Source organism: Lonchura striata, chromosome 10 (genome assembly GCF_046129695.1).
Source record: "Lonchura striata isolate bLonStr1 chromosome 10, bLonStr1.mat, whole genome shotgun sequence".
NCBI classification, from domain to species: Eukaryota; Metazoa; Chordata; class Aves; order Passeriformes; family Estrildidae; genus Lonchura; species Lonchura striata.
Window position 1 is genome coordinate 17961275 of NC_134612.1, and position 15399 is coordinate 17976673.

The window sequence follows — 15399 nt, forward strand, 5'->3', positions numbered from 1 at the left end:
TGTGGCACACCTCACATGCCTCACGTGCCTCTTAGGTGGGAAATTGTCTTGGACACCAAATTTTTAGTGCCTGGCACTGCATGTAAGCACTGGCAAGAGACTGCACATGCCTTGTAAGGAGCCAGAGCTGAATGTACAGTGGGGAGCTCCTGCTTGGATTAGAGCATGTGCTCTGAATGATGGGAACATTCTAACCCTGGGCACTACATGAATAAATGCTCTTCTTTAAAAGGTCTCTAAGCATCTTGTAATGATAGGAGAGTGACTGTAAAGACATTGGTTTTGATGATACTAAGCTTAGTTTTGGATGTGGTCATGCAGAGAGGTCCTGTTAGAGCAATGTTTCCTTTGTAGTTCATTTTTCAGGTGAAACAACTTCAGAACATTCAGAACTAGCTTAGTGAGTTTATAACTCCTTATTTTAATGGAGTTTTCTGCTCATAAGGTGAAAACTGTTGCATATGCTGTGTTTAGTTTGTAAAAGTAGGTTTCCTGTGAGTGTGTGACAGGTGATGATATGCAAACATTTGTACAGACTCAAAGTCCACATTTGAGAAGCTCTGAGGTTCCACATTTCACCTGCTCTGGTGAGTGCTGAGGCAGAGCAGTAGCTGGTACTTTGCTATTCATCTGCTGCATATTGGTTGCTTTTATTGATGACATTTTAGAAATTGAACTGTGATAAAAACAGACACCTTTTTACTGCATTTGGATGGGAAGAGGGAAAAAAGCCTCTGTCCAGTGAAAAATTTTACTTGGGAAAGTCAGAGAAGGAAATCTACAAATGCAGGTATTTGGGTATTTCTAAGTCATGGAACATGAAAATTTTTTGGCAGACAGTTTGTTCCTTTGAATTAAAAAAAAAATAAAGAAAGAAAAATGTTCGTTTTCACTGAGCAGAATCTGGGAATGTTGTTTGTATTATCAGAATTGTAATTCAGATGAATAAGCCAAGAATAGTAGTTCACTTGAATAAGACATTGGAGAACACTAGACTTCTGTTGGATCCCCTTGTCTTCCAAGATACAAAGTTTCTGTAATGTGAAATTGAATGATCTCTCTGTGGAAAGAAATTAATTGTTGTTTTTATTGTTTGTTCCTTGGTCAGGTGATTGGAATGCCAGGCCTCAATATGGGAGATCAGGTTTAATTATTTCGTGTTGCTCTAGTACTGGACAAATTATATAGCTCTGCTGTGCCTCAGTTTCCCACCAGAAAAAATTAGGGATTTATATATGAAAGGACATTCTGAGGATTGATTCATTTTAGTTTGCAAAGCACCCTAATCCTCTTGGGATGGGAACTGCAGTCTACTCTGAATCAGTCAGCCTTCCTAAAACATGAGTCACTTGCTGAGTCTGCCTGTTGGAGTTTCTGGCTTTTTGAGATGATAGGTGAAAGACTGTTTGTCCTAAAGAAAATAGGGTAGGAAAATAGCTAGTGAAAACATTGGTTATTTGAGGTGTGTAATAAGGCAGATCTCTTCTCCCAAAGAGGCCTGGAAACCTTGACGTGATACTTCTGCTTGATAAAAGCAGGTGGTTAAAATAGTTGGCCAGCAAATACAGGATGAGATATAGTTTGGGAGTCAGTGGCTTGTTTAAAAATGGGGCCAGAAACTGAAACAGCTTGATGCCAAATTATTGCCTGATATAGATACAGAAGGTAATTAATTGTCTAGTCAAAGAAGCACTACAGATCTTAAAAAACAAACTGAAACAAAATTCCAGATTAATAAATAATATCTAAAATATTCTGCCAATTCAGGAACTAAGCACAGAATCCACAAATTTTGTTTTTTATAAATACCCCAAAAGTTGGTTATAACCATTATTGTTTCTTGTTCAAAAGTAAAAGAAATATTTTGAGGGATATGCTTCCAATTAAGTTATTCATTATCCATGGGAAACTTTTTTTGGAGCTCTCTGCCAATCTGAAAAAAAAATTACTTAACTCTGATGTGAAGGGTGGAGTTCTTCAGAAAAGGAGCCATTTTTAGATTGCCAGGACATATTTTGATCTGGTTAGATTCCTGAGTGACATGCTGGACACTGTGTGCCAAAGGGTCTGACTTGGTGGGGTGTGGGTATTTGAATTGCTGAATAAGGACCTAGGAAGAGGAATGTGATGGTTTTTGTAACCCACAAGCTGTACAGTCTCGATGGGGTTACAGAGAAGCTAAATTTTATGTATCATCATCTCACTGCTTCTAAATACTTCATGATTCTTTGCATGTAGAAGATGGTGATTTTAGTTAAGATCGTGTCACAGAGCCTGGCCAGCTTCCTGTCATTGCTGCTTGGTTTTGTCTCTTCTGGGATTTAATAGATTTTTTTAGCTAACTTATTAGTGAGCTTTGGGTTAGAAATACTTTCAATTCTCTGATGATCATTTGGGGAAGATGGTAGCAAACAGTCTTCCTTAAATAGTTCAGGATTTTTTTGGGAATAAAATGCTGTCAGTTTTGAGAGCATTGCAACACCAAAATGCCAGGAATAAACAGAGATTTAAGAATCAAAGTATTTTGGTTTTAAAAAGCCTTTTTTATTGTGAGAAAAGGGTAGATGTATGCCTTTGAATCAACTTCATTGTGATCTTCCCGTTGTGTTCGTCCTCTTTGTTGTGCTCAGTCTTTGTTTAAATGAATAATTCAAAGAATTTAAATTTAAATAGTTTAAATAAAGGATTGTGAAATAAAGAATTGTAATTACGTGAACTCCTTGAACTTGCAAGTTGCTTAAGGGCCAAAAATGGATAGCAGGTGTTGAGTAAAGGTGGTTTGGTCTCTTTGGAGTTGAAACAATTCCTCTATGTGAAGCCAATGTGATTTTTCCTGACCTCTGTTGATAGATTTAAGGACCATATTAGTACCAGATATAAAATATTAACAAGTTTATTTTGTGAAATGGAATCCTAAATTATAATGTGATGAGGTCATCATAACAGAAATCAATGACAACTTCAGGATATGTTTGCAACCTGCCGGGCAATTAAGTCAGCAGTTTTGGAGACAAACTACATGTTGAACTACTTGAAAAAGTAAATTCAATTCCTGGTTTTGTGTTAGGATAGTCATCTTGGCAAAATGAGAAAATAATAAACAAGGTCAAGCCTTTTTCTCCATTCTCCTTCAGTCATAATGACTTTTTTTTCCATCTTCTATCAATCATATTGGCATGTTGTCTTTAAGATGTGAAGAAACCAGGACCAGATTGCTGTTGGGATTTTTTTTTCCCCATTTAGATGAAATGCTAGGTCTTGCTAGGGTGCAAGAATGATTTTGCAATATTCTGGTAGCACCTTTACTTTATGAAAGCCCACTACTGTGAGATGCTTCTGCTCATTCTTTCAAGAGGGCAAATGTATGCAGAACAATTTCATCTTTTGAAGAAGATAACTACAACATGCAAACAGTTTAAAACCTATTTTATTATAATTTATTAATGCTCTTGTTCTTAAGAGCTTGCATTTGCCAGAAGCATTGTGCACATCACCTGCCAGTATTTCCTGTAATTAACTCTTTATAAAATCTTGTTCTTGACAATCTCCTGGGCTTCATGTGCATGAATATTGCCTAGTGGAGGGAAAAGTGATAAATAGCCTGATAAATGACAGCTCTTGGTGGTAGGAAATGGTGCTGTATCCTTCTCATATCTCAAAGTCTCTGTTGTTTCCTCACTGTTTCCAAGGTTCTGTGTTTGGCTTCATTTGAACTCAGTGCCATGTCATTTTGGCCAGCACTAGTTATCAGAATGGGGTGTGTGTTTTGTTAGAAAGATTAAATGAGTCATTGTCTATATTTTAGTGTTCCTTCTGGAAGCTGCCCAAATAAATTTCTAGGTAACACTTCCAAATGCTGTAGAATTTTTAAGTGCTTGAAGATTTCAAGGGAGAAACAAAGCTTGTGAGTTTCATAGCATATTAAATAAACTTACACAGTAGTTTGGGTTGTGCTTGTTTCTGTGGTTTGAAGGAAAAATAATAGCAGATAAAAGAGCTTTACTAGTCAAACTCTGGCAGGTTTTGCTTCAACAGCTTAAGAAACGGCTGGCTGTTGACATCCTGCTCCATTTCGTAGGAGGTGAGTGCCCCAGCACCTTCTCCCAAGAGATGGAGCATTAGCCCCATGTGAGGTTAATACCTTCCTGAACTGCTGCAGCCAGAGCTGCCAAAGCAGGCTTTCCTCTGCAGCAAGGAATGTTTTCAGCTGGGACCTGATCCAGTCAAAATTCCCATTCCTGTAAGGCATTTGCTTTGTAGGAACAGCCTGAACAAGCATATGGGCCTGTTATGCATTTGAGTGTTGAGACCTTTGGTCTCAATCCTTGGTCTGAGTTGGCCTAACCCCTAAGTCTGAGCAGGATAGTCTCTCACCCTTTCATAGAACAATTTTGCTTCCATTGACTTTAAACTCTGGAAAGGGCACACTTACTTAGTACATTTTCCAGGCCTGGCAGTGATCATGGCTCACAATGCACAGGTATGCAGAACTTACATGAACACAGAATGCTCTTGAGAAGGAATTACATATTTTGTATTTCTATAATAGATGGCATAAGGACTGTTTCCTACTGCAGTTGTTCAGTGCTTGTTCATTGAATGCCTGCTCTCAGCTGGTCTGCTGTAACCTGTCCCTGTCACCTGGAGAGGTGGCAGTTGATGTGCTCAGGTTGAGCAGCCAGGCTTCTGTCCTTGGTCCCTTGTCAGTGTCTCAGCCACCTCACTGCCCTGCACAGGGTCCTGGTGCCAAAGCTGGCAGGGTCCTGGTGAGCTTGTTGCCTGGGTTTCTTTTCATGTGCTCTGTTAATGCACATGTGAGTAGGAGCTGAGGAAGGTTTATTAGGGAAGGGGTGCTCACAGGGGCAGTGCACCTGACCAGGGAGGTGGATGATTTCCCTTTCTAGCCCTCTCTTATATTCCCAAGTGAGGTGTTCCTGCCCTCTGTTCCAAGGGCTGCTCTGTCAGTTCAGACACCAGTGTAAACATCAGCAGTTCTGCTGAATGCCTTCTCACTCCACCCAGAGTTTAGTTCTCTGAAAATTTGATTACAGTGTAAATTCTGGATTACAGTCCACCAAATGAGCTTTGTAACATATGTCTGTTTTCATAAATATTCCAAACCCAGAAGCTAAGCCCAGAGTCAAGGGAACTATGTGCTGTAAACAGTGCCACTGGAATTTTGCTGCTCGGCTCAACAGACAAATTGTTTCACATGTTGCTTCTGTTTCTGTGTCTGTTCCAAATAATACCTGAAGGCTTAGGTTCACCTGGTCTGCATGTGGCTGCCTTTGAGGCCCTCTACCATGCTGCAAATGAAAACGAAGGTGTTTTTCCAATGTACAAAGAGGTCAGATGTAAGAAGCAAACCATTTATATTGAACATGTAAACCTCAGTGTAAGATTTTATAAATAAAAATTGTGAGAGCTTGCAAAAGCATAAATGGAGTGATGCAAGAGCAGAGTTTGGTCTGTATACTCAGAATAAAACCTACATTGTGTGTGCAGTATCTCCCTGCCACACATCTGTCTCTGTGGCTGCCCTGATAATTTATGTTGCTCCTTTTTCTTAGTTTTAATAATTGCAAATTCTTTGGGGGACGAGTAACTAAAAACATTTTAATGCAAAAAGGAATCGATGAGTAGAGAACTAATATTAGCACACAAGTCATTGGACTTCAGCAGAAAAATGGAAATAGCTGCTGCTTTCCCCTAACAGTTCTAATAAACACATCCTGCTATTTCAGAGAATTGTTGTTTTGTTGTTTTGCTACTGTTTAAAAGTGCTTGGTTGCTCTGGTGCTTCATGGTAGTGGGTGTCCATTGGTGTGAAACAGTAATTTTAATGCAGTCCTATTTAACAGGACAGGACTTGCCTGTATGAATGTTAATGTCCTCTGGTACCACAAAGTGGCTTAATCAGGTTAGATGCCATCAGTGCTGAGTGAGTTGAGGTGACAAGTAGTATCACTGGGTTACTGTGAAGGAGTGAAGGCAGGGAAGATGTCACCTAGAGAGTGTGTTCATTTAGGGCACTTGTGTTTTAAGTGGTGTGATGAAAACGTGGTCTTACTCTGAAGTGTGCAGGGTGTGCAGTCAGTTTTATAATTTCTCTCTTTTTTTTTTTTTTTCCAGGTCAGCCAGTTCAGGCAGCTCTATTCCAAAGTGATCAATGATAAGCATGATGATGTTATGGCAAAGTTTGGAGCAATCCTGGCACAAGGCATTTTGGATGCAGGTAATTCCCCCAAACAGCTGTTAAAATTTCTTAAACTTGTTTCATTGCAATCTCTGCAACAGCAAATTTCATCTGGGAGATGGGGTGCTGGTTTTATGCTGGTCATGTCATAGTAGCAGGAAATTCCAATTTCCAAGGAATTTTAGCTAATTACAGAAACAGTAATTTTGTTTTGTAGTTTCAGCTTGTATCAGCATGTTTCTGCTAGGAGAGACTCAGCCCAGTCCTTGGGGCTGAATTCATGTCCAGAAGTCTGGACAAATACAATATTTTTTTCTCTAATTTTTTTCTGTAATTTTTTATCTATTTTTTTCTCTATTTTTTTCTCTGTTTTTTTTCTCTATTTTTTCTCTGTTTTGTCACCATGAATGTTGATTTATTATAGCATGGTAGGTTGCTTCTTCATTTTTATAAATCATCACCTGCTCCAGAAATTCTGTGGTATCCAGACCTAATATTTTTCTTTTTCTATTAAAACTTTACATAGTTTTTAAAATCACGTATAAGTTTATATATATATATCTTTAATAACTAGTTTTTGCTACTTTCATGATTATTAAAAGAGGTTGCACAAAGAAGGAAGCACAGTTAACTGCATCAGTTAACTGATGTATTTTCAGAAGACCCAGCTAGTTTCACAGACTACTGCTACCTTTTTTTAGCTAAGAAAACATAATTTCATGAATATTAATGACTAAATGTTGAGTCAGGAATAGGATTCTCTAAGGCCATCAGCATTTCACAAGGGCTAAGTTGCAGGGCCTATTAAGGGCAGTTTCTGTAAGCAAAGAAGACAATATTTTGAATTTTTCCTTCTGCTGAGGTAGCATTTGTACAGTGCTGTGTCTGTCAGTGGCACCTCTTCTGCAAGTTTCCAAACACAGTTTCTCTCATCTGCTCTCTTGAGCTGAGGCCTTCTCTTGCCATGCACCTTCTTATCCCCTGTGACAGGCAGGGTTTTTCCTGTACTCTTGAGATCAAGGTTAGTTCTGAAGGCCACAAGCAAAGGAGCCTCTGAATTTGTCTCTGTGCTGTGGCTCAGGCAGAGCTCCCTGCAGTGTGGCTGCAGTGTCTGTGGGAAATCTCTGCATCTCCAGGCTGTGCCATGGGAGAGAAGAACATGGTGCTGCCTGCTCCTATCTCATGGCAGCAGCTTTAAAAAGCTTCCCTGCTGGCCACGGCAGGCTGCTCTGCCACAGATAACCAGGCCTGCTCAGTGACAGGCACAACCTTCCTGCCTCCTGGGTGCCCCTCCTGGAGCTCAGGCTGAGCAATGTTCTTGGCACGAGACTCTTGGGATAATTTTGGTCGTTCCCATACTCACACTCGGTTGCTGGGAAGCCAGAAACTAGCTGGCTCTGGGATTTTTCTCTCAGCAGTACAGACCTGTTTTGAATTCTGACTCTTAAGATTAAATCATAAAAATACAACTAAAACCTTGTTTGCTTCCTGTGTCACCCATGTATTGTATAATGATTTGGAAACCAGAAATGTCCTGTTTTAATAAACTTTATGGGAATTTGTGCCAACTTTAACCTCTTTTTCTTGCTGAGAGACTCAGGGAAGGCTATGAACTCCTTTTCTTAACCTATTGCCACTTTCATTAGAGCCTCCTAAAATAAAAAAAATATTTTTATTCCTCCTATACAACTGGAAGTACTTATCTGAAACAATGAGTTATAGAATTTAATTATTACCAGGAAGAAAATGTTCTTTGTGTTATCTGCCACAGCTGGGGCAATTGAATTTAGTTTTACCTTTTGTATTTTTTTGTGGGGCAAGGAGAAAAGCCCATGTCTCTTCCAATGACAGGGTTTGAGCAGAAGTGCAATATTTCCATTGTATGCCTGGAAAATGATAGGCTGGAGGTGGGATTTCTGCTCTGACCATTTTGGCTGGTAGTTTAATGGAAGGAGTGGGGTACCTCAGGAGCACTGAAGTGGAAATGAAGAATTTGGTCTTTGCCATTGCTGGGTCATTGATAAGCCCCAGCAGCAACATTTTTCTTTAATAAAATAAGAAAAAAGACACTAAATTTAACTTAGTACTTGGGGTTTTCCCCCAAACCCCCTTGCCCCAGTGGCACTGTGAATTTTGGGAGATGGACCTTATAGTACAAGGATCCCTGAAATTTTTTCTTTAGTGTTTTTTTATTTTTTTTTCCAGGCATCATGTTACAGCTTTTATTCATCCAGCCAACGATCTGCAATGTGTTCCCTTCCAGGCAGTCAGGATTGCTATTTAATCATGAAGATAAATCACAATTGTGCAGAATTATGTCTCCCCACCTTTCCTTCTCCCTGCAAAATCCTTGGAGTGAGGGTGGATTATTTGTGGGTATAAAACAGCAGGAAAAAGTAGCATGACAGCATCTTTTGAATATTAAATCTGTTGCTCATTCAGGAAATTCTAGAGATTGGATAATTCTAGGTTTTATCTGAATTATAGGTTAAAATTCTGAAAATTAAAGTGCAAAAGTTTAATAAAGTCCAATTAAGCTGCTTGTGCAACATTCCCTTGGCTGCTTGATTCAGAATACCTGTTGAGAACCAGGGCCTGGTCCTTACATGGTGATGCAGTAAAATAAAGTTCAAAGTGAAGATGGAGGAGAAGACCAGAAATATGAGTGTGCAGCACTTGACATATTTAAGGATAGCACAAGACCTCAGGCAGTCCCCCCACAGTTCTGTGGCAAATTCAGATGAAAGGGCAAGAGATTGCTATCAGAGAAAATATTAAGCAGCAGAGCAGACCTAGAAAAACCAGGACCATATCTTTGTCTTTTTTCAAAGGTGCAGCAGGAAGGAGTTTTCCTGTCAAATAGCAAGAGATCTATTGGTACCACAAAACAAAGAGGAAGGAGATAGAATGTATGCAGAGCATCGTACAGGAGGGCATTAAAATGTCCCAACTTCACTGCCTCTGCTGGGACTAACCCTGACAGATACCCAAGATGACAGTACTGCTTCAGTCAGGGCTTTCATTAGTTTTGGCAGCAAAAGAGAATTCTGTTTGTCTTTAAAACTCAGAGAGCTCCATGGCCGTCTGGCCCTGCCTGAGGTGGCTGTTTGTGTGAGCCTGGGAAAAGCTACTCCAGTTTGGGATTTTCAGCTACAAAGTGGCCTGACAAATGGGTGTTTGTGCTTTAACAAAGTTAACCTCCCTGCACCAGGTCTTCTCAGTGTAATGGACTTGCCTGGTGCCCTCTTCAACTCAATGCACTGTGTTTATCAGCAGACAGATCAGATTAACACTTTCTCATTCTGTCTGCAAGTCTAGTCTTTCTATTTTGTTTCTAGCTAGATGTTTCTGCACTACATCAACATATGGAGTTGTTTGGGCCTCTGCTTTGCAAGTACAAATCTAAGACTTGGTTGTCTGGCAGAGATGTAATTTTTCTGCAAAGGTTGCAGGAGCTTGTCTTTGTGCAGCTTACACTGATGATGTCAAGAAACAACTTCTGAAGTTGCTGCTGCTTAATTTTTTTTTCCTACTGAGATGGTGTAGGATAAAAACCTAGGCATATTTCTTCTGAATAACTGATAGTTCAGGGAGGCAGTTGCAGAAAGAAAAGTTTCTATATGCTCAGCTATATATGTACCGTGCTCCTCCTGAGCCTTGTCTTGGGGATAATTTAGATGCTGTGTTTTAAAACTGTTTATGTCAAAAGTTTGCCTTTTTCTTCCCCTCTCACTGCCTGTACTTTTGTCTTATCTGTATCCTGGCAAAATGAGCATGGAAGAAGGGCTGTACTCCCTGATTGGGTACTGTAGAGCAGTGTGGTCTCTATGCTGTACATCTGTTTTACTGAGTAAGCTGAGCTCACAATAAAGGAGGGAGATGTGTTCCAGAGGAGGAAACTGGCAGGACTGTGGCCTGTGCAGGCCTTTGACAGCAACTGTTGGAAATTCATTGCTCAGGTGTCTGTGGAGAACCCAGGAATGCATAATTCACTGACTTTAATGATTCCTTACAGGGGGCCATAACGTAACCATTTCACTGCAGTCAAGGACAGGACATACACACATGCCTTCTGTGGTGGGGGTTTTGGTCTTCACCCAGTTTTGGTTCTGGTTCCCTCTGTCACACTTCTTGTCGCTGGCATTCACCCCAACCTGTGTCATTGGCCTTAACAAGGATCTTAAGGTATGTAATGAGAAGAGACTGAAAATTTGCTTGGAATATTCGAGTGGTCTGGAAAGTGTTGGTTTTCTTTGCATGTTTCTGACTTGTTTGTGCCAGAAAAGGTACTAATTGGAAGAAATCTGAAAAACAGGCTTAAATTGTAGAGCTGGCAGTGGGAATGGGAACAAGAAAAATGAGAGCAGACGCTGACCTCTTTACTTCAAATTAGCTTAAAAAGAAAGGAACTCTAGAATACTTTGGCAGAGGCCACCCCATTATCACTCTTGAAGGTCGGGGTTATTTTTTTAAAAAATGTGTTGCCCCCCTGGCCTCCCAGATAAATTATGTGATGTTCTCCCCTAGGAAAGCTAGCAGTGGGAAGAGAGGATTTGTTTGGATTCCTTGGGGACTAAACATTAAACCGAGCAGCTGTGGGTACTGCACTTTCTTTGTGCATTTGTTCTTCCAGCTATCATCTGTGGTACAGCCCCTGTAAGCTGGGTACCATGCTGGGTCTCCTGTGCTGAAGAACTAAGCTAGGAAGTTCCACAGAAAAACTTCTGGATGTGGCAGGATGGGGGTGTTTAAGAACTTGGATTGACTATCAGGAGATGCTTTCTACCCTTGCTTAAGTAGCCAAGAGTGAGAGAATGTGTGTCACTGGTAACTCACCCCCAAATGTACAGTCCTTTGGCAGGAAGGGAATGTCAGTGCTTGGTTTGCGTGCATTGACAGAGCAGATCTTCACTTAGATCTTTAAACCAATTTTGTGTTAATACACACAAACACAGCAACAACATCAAAACCACAAAAGCTTCGAAGCAATGAAAACAAAGCATGGTGTGAATAGGATAGAGTGTATGGAGAGGGCTAGGATAGCTTGCCAGAGTCAAATTATAGAATAATTAAATAACATTGTTCTACTTGAACCACTGCCACTGATAACAGCTTCTCAGCTTCCGGAGAGGGAGAAGGGGAAGCTTGTATTCTTTAGAGGATCTGTGTTTGTCTCTGCTGGAAGGAAAATGAAGCTAAAGTAATTACTCTGCTGTGGATTTCTTCCCTGCTTTTCTAGTTTCTAACATTGTTTTAAACTCTTTGTCTTAGATGCCAAAAGTCCAGTACAAGTCCAACTGTAAGCCGTCCACATTTGCCTACCCCCCACCTCTTGAGGTACCAAAGGAAAAGGAGAAAGAAAAGGTATTTAAGCTGGCTTTCTGTATAAAGACTAACCTCTTCTCCGTCCTAGTATAAATATTGACTTTGGTGGTACTACTAGGGAATCTAAAGAGCAAAGGAAAAATTGGCAGGTGCTGTAGTCTCTGAAAGAGAATTCTAGGTAAATTTTCCTGCTGTGCCTGGGACTGTTGATGATTGTGGCATTCAAGTGCTTTACTACTGAATTGCTGCAGCCTCCCTTGTCTGAAGTGGTCAAGCAGAAACATTGAATAAAAAACCTGCCCTACTGACTTTTATATGCAACACCCAGGACAGCAGGGTCCTTTTCTGTGACTTGAGCTCCAAAATGCTTCTCCAGTGCAACCGTTTAAAGTATTAGGTGCGACACTTCTCAAATAATCCCATATGGAAGGAGCAGTGGGTCCATGAGCTAGCATAATACCTGTCAGCTCCATGGATTCCAAAAAGGTGAGTGTGGTACTGAGAATATCTCGGTATTGAAAAGGAGAAGATGAGACCTGTGGGGTCACAGGTGGGACAATAGTGGAAGCAATTTGTCTCCTGGCACAGGATGGTAAAAGCTGTTGAGGAGAGCACAGCAGCAGGCAGAGCAGTCCTTAGGGAGCAATTGTGGAGCAATGGAGACCTCAGGCATGTCATGCTGATGAATGACATGGTGTGAAGACTGTAAAACATCTTACCAGAATTCAATGCTGGACAGGACAGATTTCCAGCCACTGAAGAATCCAGAAATTAACTCTGATGAAAGGCAAAGCTCACTGCTTATAGCTGATTTCTTGCTTTTGAATAGGTTGTGAATTGGACAAATCTTTTCTCTTTAGACTTCCCGGTCAAAAGTTAAAATGTGCCAAGAGCCCACATTTATTCTCACCAGCAATGTGACAAATGCTGTTGCTCCCTGAGCCTCTCAGAAAGTTTCTGCCGTTTTTTCCCAGAAGACTTCAGCCTAGGGCTGAAAACTCAGTATATTGTGTTGGGTCACACTGAATGCCTCATCTGTTGCCATATTCAGGTTTCCACTGCTGTGCTGTCCATCACTGCAAAAGCCAAGAAGAAGGAAAAGGAAAAGGAGAAAGAGAAGAAGGAAGAGGAAAAGATGGAAGTGGTGGGTGCACACATTGAAACTTAAATGTCTTTTTCCCTCCCCACCCTTGTAAATGTGGAAGGTGTGTCATGAAAGCTGACACCCACTAACCTCTGTCCTCTTGCCACCTGTGTTATGAGCAAAGCACTGACACACATCACTGCAGACACTGGTTGGCACCTTTAGTCTGTGTGTGCACTGTTAAAAGCAAGAGGTACTATTAATTGTGAATCTGTTATTTCTGACAAATAAATCTTCCTTAGTGTTGTTAATTAACTGACTTCCTTAAAGGCAAAAGCTTGTTTTTACAAGTTTTTGTGCCTTTAACTGCATGAACCTTACAGGTATTATTTCATTACCTGCTGGCTTTAGACCCAGAGGAATTTTCTCTTATCCAAGTAATTTTCTTACTAATGCACAAAAGGCTTAGTAATTTCATGTCCTTGGGACCTCTGACCTTTTAAAGAGAAGTGTTGTAGCAGTTGCTTCATCATGTCTAATTCACCTTGAGAGCACTGAAGAGTTTAAATGTTCTGGTTTTGCAGATGCTTAACCTCCTATTCTGAAACGTTTACCTTTTAGCAGCGCTCTCTAGATGTGCTTTGCCCATCTATAAAAATGCCAAACATTTATCCACACCCAGCTCAGAACCACCTGAGGTTTGAGCACAGGTTCCCTATGCTGCTCAGTAGTTATGGTGATTGCTTTGGTCCTCTGATGATTTCTTTCAGCTCATAGACCTGACACTGGAAGTTGCCATCCCCATCTGTGAATTATGTGTCATCATGGAGTAATGGAGAAATTAATCTTTGGTGGTTGCTGTAATTTGGAAAACATATGGCAGCTAAAATTCTTGCAGTACTGACAAAAGACGCTTTCTTTTGTGCCCTGCCCATAAATGGAAATATTCCAAGAACAACTGTAAGCTGGAAGTGCATTGTGGACCCATAGAATTTTTGAGGTTTGAAAGACCTGTAAGTCAAATTTAACCCCAGAAATGGCAAGGTCACCACCAAACCATGTCCCTGAGAGTTGTATCTACACATCTTTTAAATACCACCAAAGATGGTGACTCTACCACTCCCCTGGGCAGTCTCTTCAAGTGCTTGACAGCCTTTTCAAAGAAGAAATTTTTATTAATATCCAACTTAAACCTTCCCTGGCACAACCTGAGGTAATTTCTTGTCCCGTGTCTTGTTACCTGGGAGAATGACCCTCACTTATCTCCACGCCCTGTCAGGGATTTGTAGAGAGTGATAAGGTGCCCATTGAGCCTTCTTTTCTCCAGGCTGAGCCCCTCTAGCTCCTTCAGATGCTCCTCACAGATCTCGTGCTCCAATTCTGTTGCCCTTTTCTAGACACGCTCCAGCACCTCAATGTCTGTCTTGTAGGGAGGGGCCCTAAACTGAGCACGGGGTTCAAGGTGTGACCTCACCAGTCCCAAGTACAGGGGACAGTCACTGTCCTGGTCCTGCTGTGCACGCTACTGCTGACACAACCCACAGTGTCATTGACTTTCTTGGCCACCTGAGCAGACACTGCCCCATGTTCACTCACTGTCAACCAGCGTCCCCAGGTGCTTTCCCTTTTGGCCTCTTTAATTTAAATCATAGTCTAAAAAACCCCACACATGTGACATAAGATCAAACGTCTATATGTAAAATAACCTTCTTAGACCTACGTAGGTGTGGCCACATTGTAGGCACTGAATGTCATGCAGCTGGCCTAGGAAATTCATCATCTCATGCATTCAAGGTATAATCTCTGGGTTTTGGTTTTGTCCTCCTTTGTCAAGCTTCCTTGTCACCAAACACTGCCTTTTCTTTGAATTATTCTTACAGTTCTATATAGTAAGCAAAATGTTGAATAGATGTATATTTCTTCTAAAATTGCTACAAGCTACATTTAAGTACAGATGTTGAGAGGAAGCAATGTATTAGAAGGGGTTCACATGTTGTGTTCATGTGTGTGGCCAGATTTTTTCAAAGTTTCTTTGGCTGAATTGAGCAGAAAAACGAGGATAGTAAACAGGGAGCTTGCTGCCACCTGCTGTGTTTGAGTTGAGTGTTTTGCTATTGTCCTAATGTTTTAGAGGCATCATTGCTTTCCCGTTTCCCTCTTATGCCTGTTGTATGACTAGTAATCCATAGATTCCAAGGGATCTGCACAGCAATGAGCAGCTGCTGTGCCAGAGCAAGTCTGCTGTTACAGGACGTGCCATACATTCAGTGGTGTTCCCAATAGTTTCCTATTGGTTGTTCCCATCTTTTCTGCTTTTTTTCTTGTTTGCTATTCAAATGTTTCTGAGCAAGAGGGAAAAAATGACCCACTTTTTAAAGTATGTAAAGGGTACTTGTCTTTTTCCTTCTGCTTTTTGCCTCTAGCTGCTGCGTCATTGATAAGGGAGGGATTCGCTGTAATTCCCTAGAGAGTTGCTGAGGTCGAGTCATTTTGGGTGAACTGCTGTCACTACCAGTAGTGTGAAATGTCAGTGACAGCTTTATAGCTGCAAAAATACAAGGGTGGCTTTTGGCAATTTTCATATGCTTGGTAATGATATAAAAGAATCTTCAGTTGTGACAAACAGTGGTGAGTGTGTTTACAGAAAAGGTAGGAGAAAGGGAAAGCAGAGGTTAAACTGTTCCACTGCTACCTCTTGCCGAACTTGCTTTTATCTGCAGCTGAGAGTGAGGCATTGCCTTGTCAAGAGCACTTAGATCCATGCTGGCATCTTCTGTGCCAGGTGATAAATAAA

General features: G+C 40.9%; 1 protein-coding gene across 1 annotated transcript in view; it reads left to right on the plus strand.

Annotated features, from left to right (window-relative positions):
* PSMD1 (proteasome 26S subunit, non-ATPase 1) overlaps positions 1-15399 on the plus strand; it is a 63467-nt gene that overhangs the window by 44784 nt on the left and 3284 nt on the right. Inside the window, exons 19-22 of the mRNA XM_021544442.3 lie at positions 6133-6235; positions 10212-10381; positions 11468-11560; positions 12573-12665. Of these exons, the coding sequence (XP_021400117.2) occupies positions 6133-6235; positions 10212-10381; positions 11468-11560; positions 12573-12665 (459 nt within the window). The remainder of the gene's footprint in view (positions 1-6132; positions 6236-10211; positions 10382-11467; positions 11561-12572; positions 12666-15399) is intronic.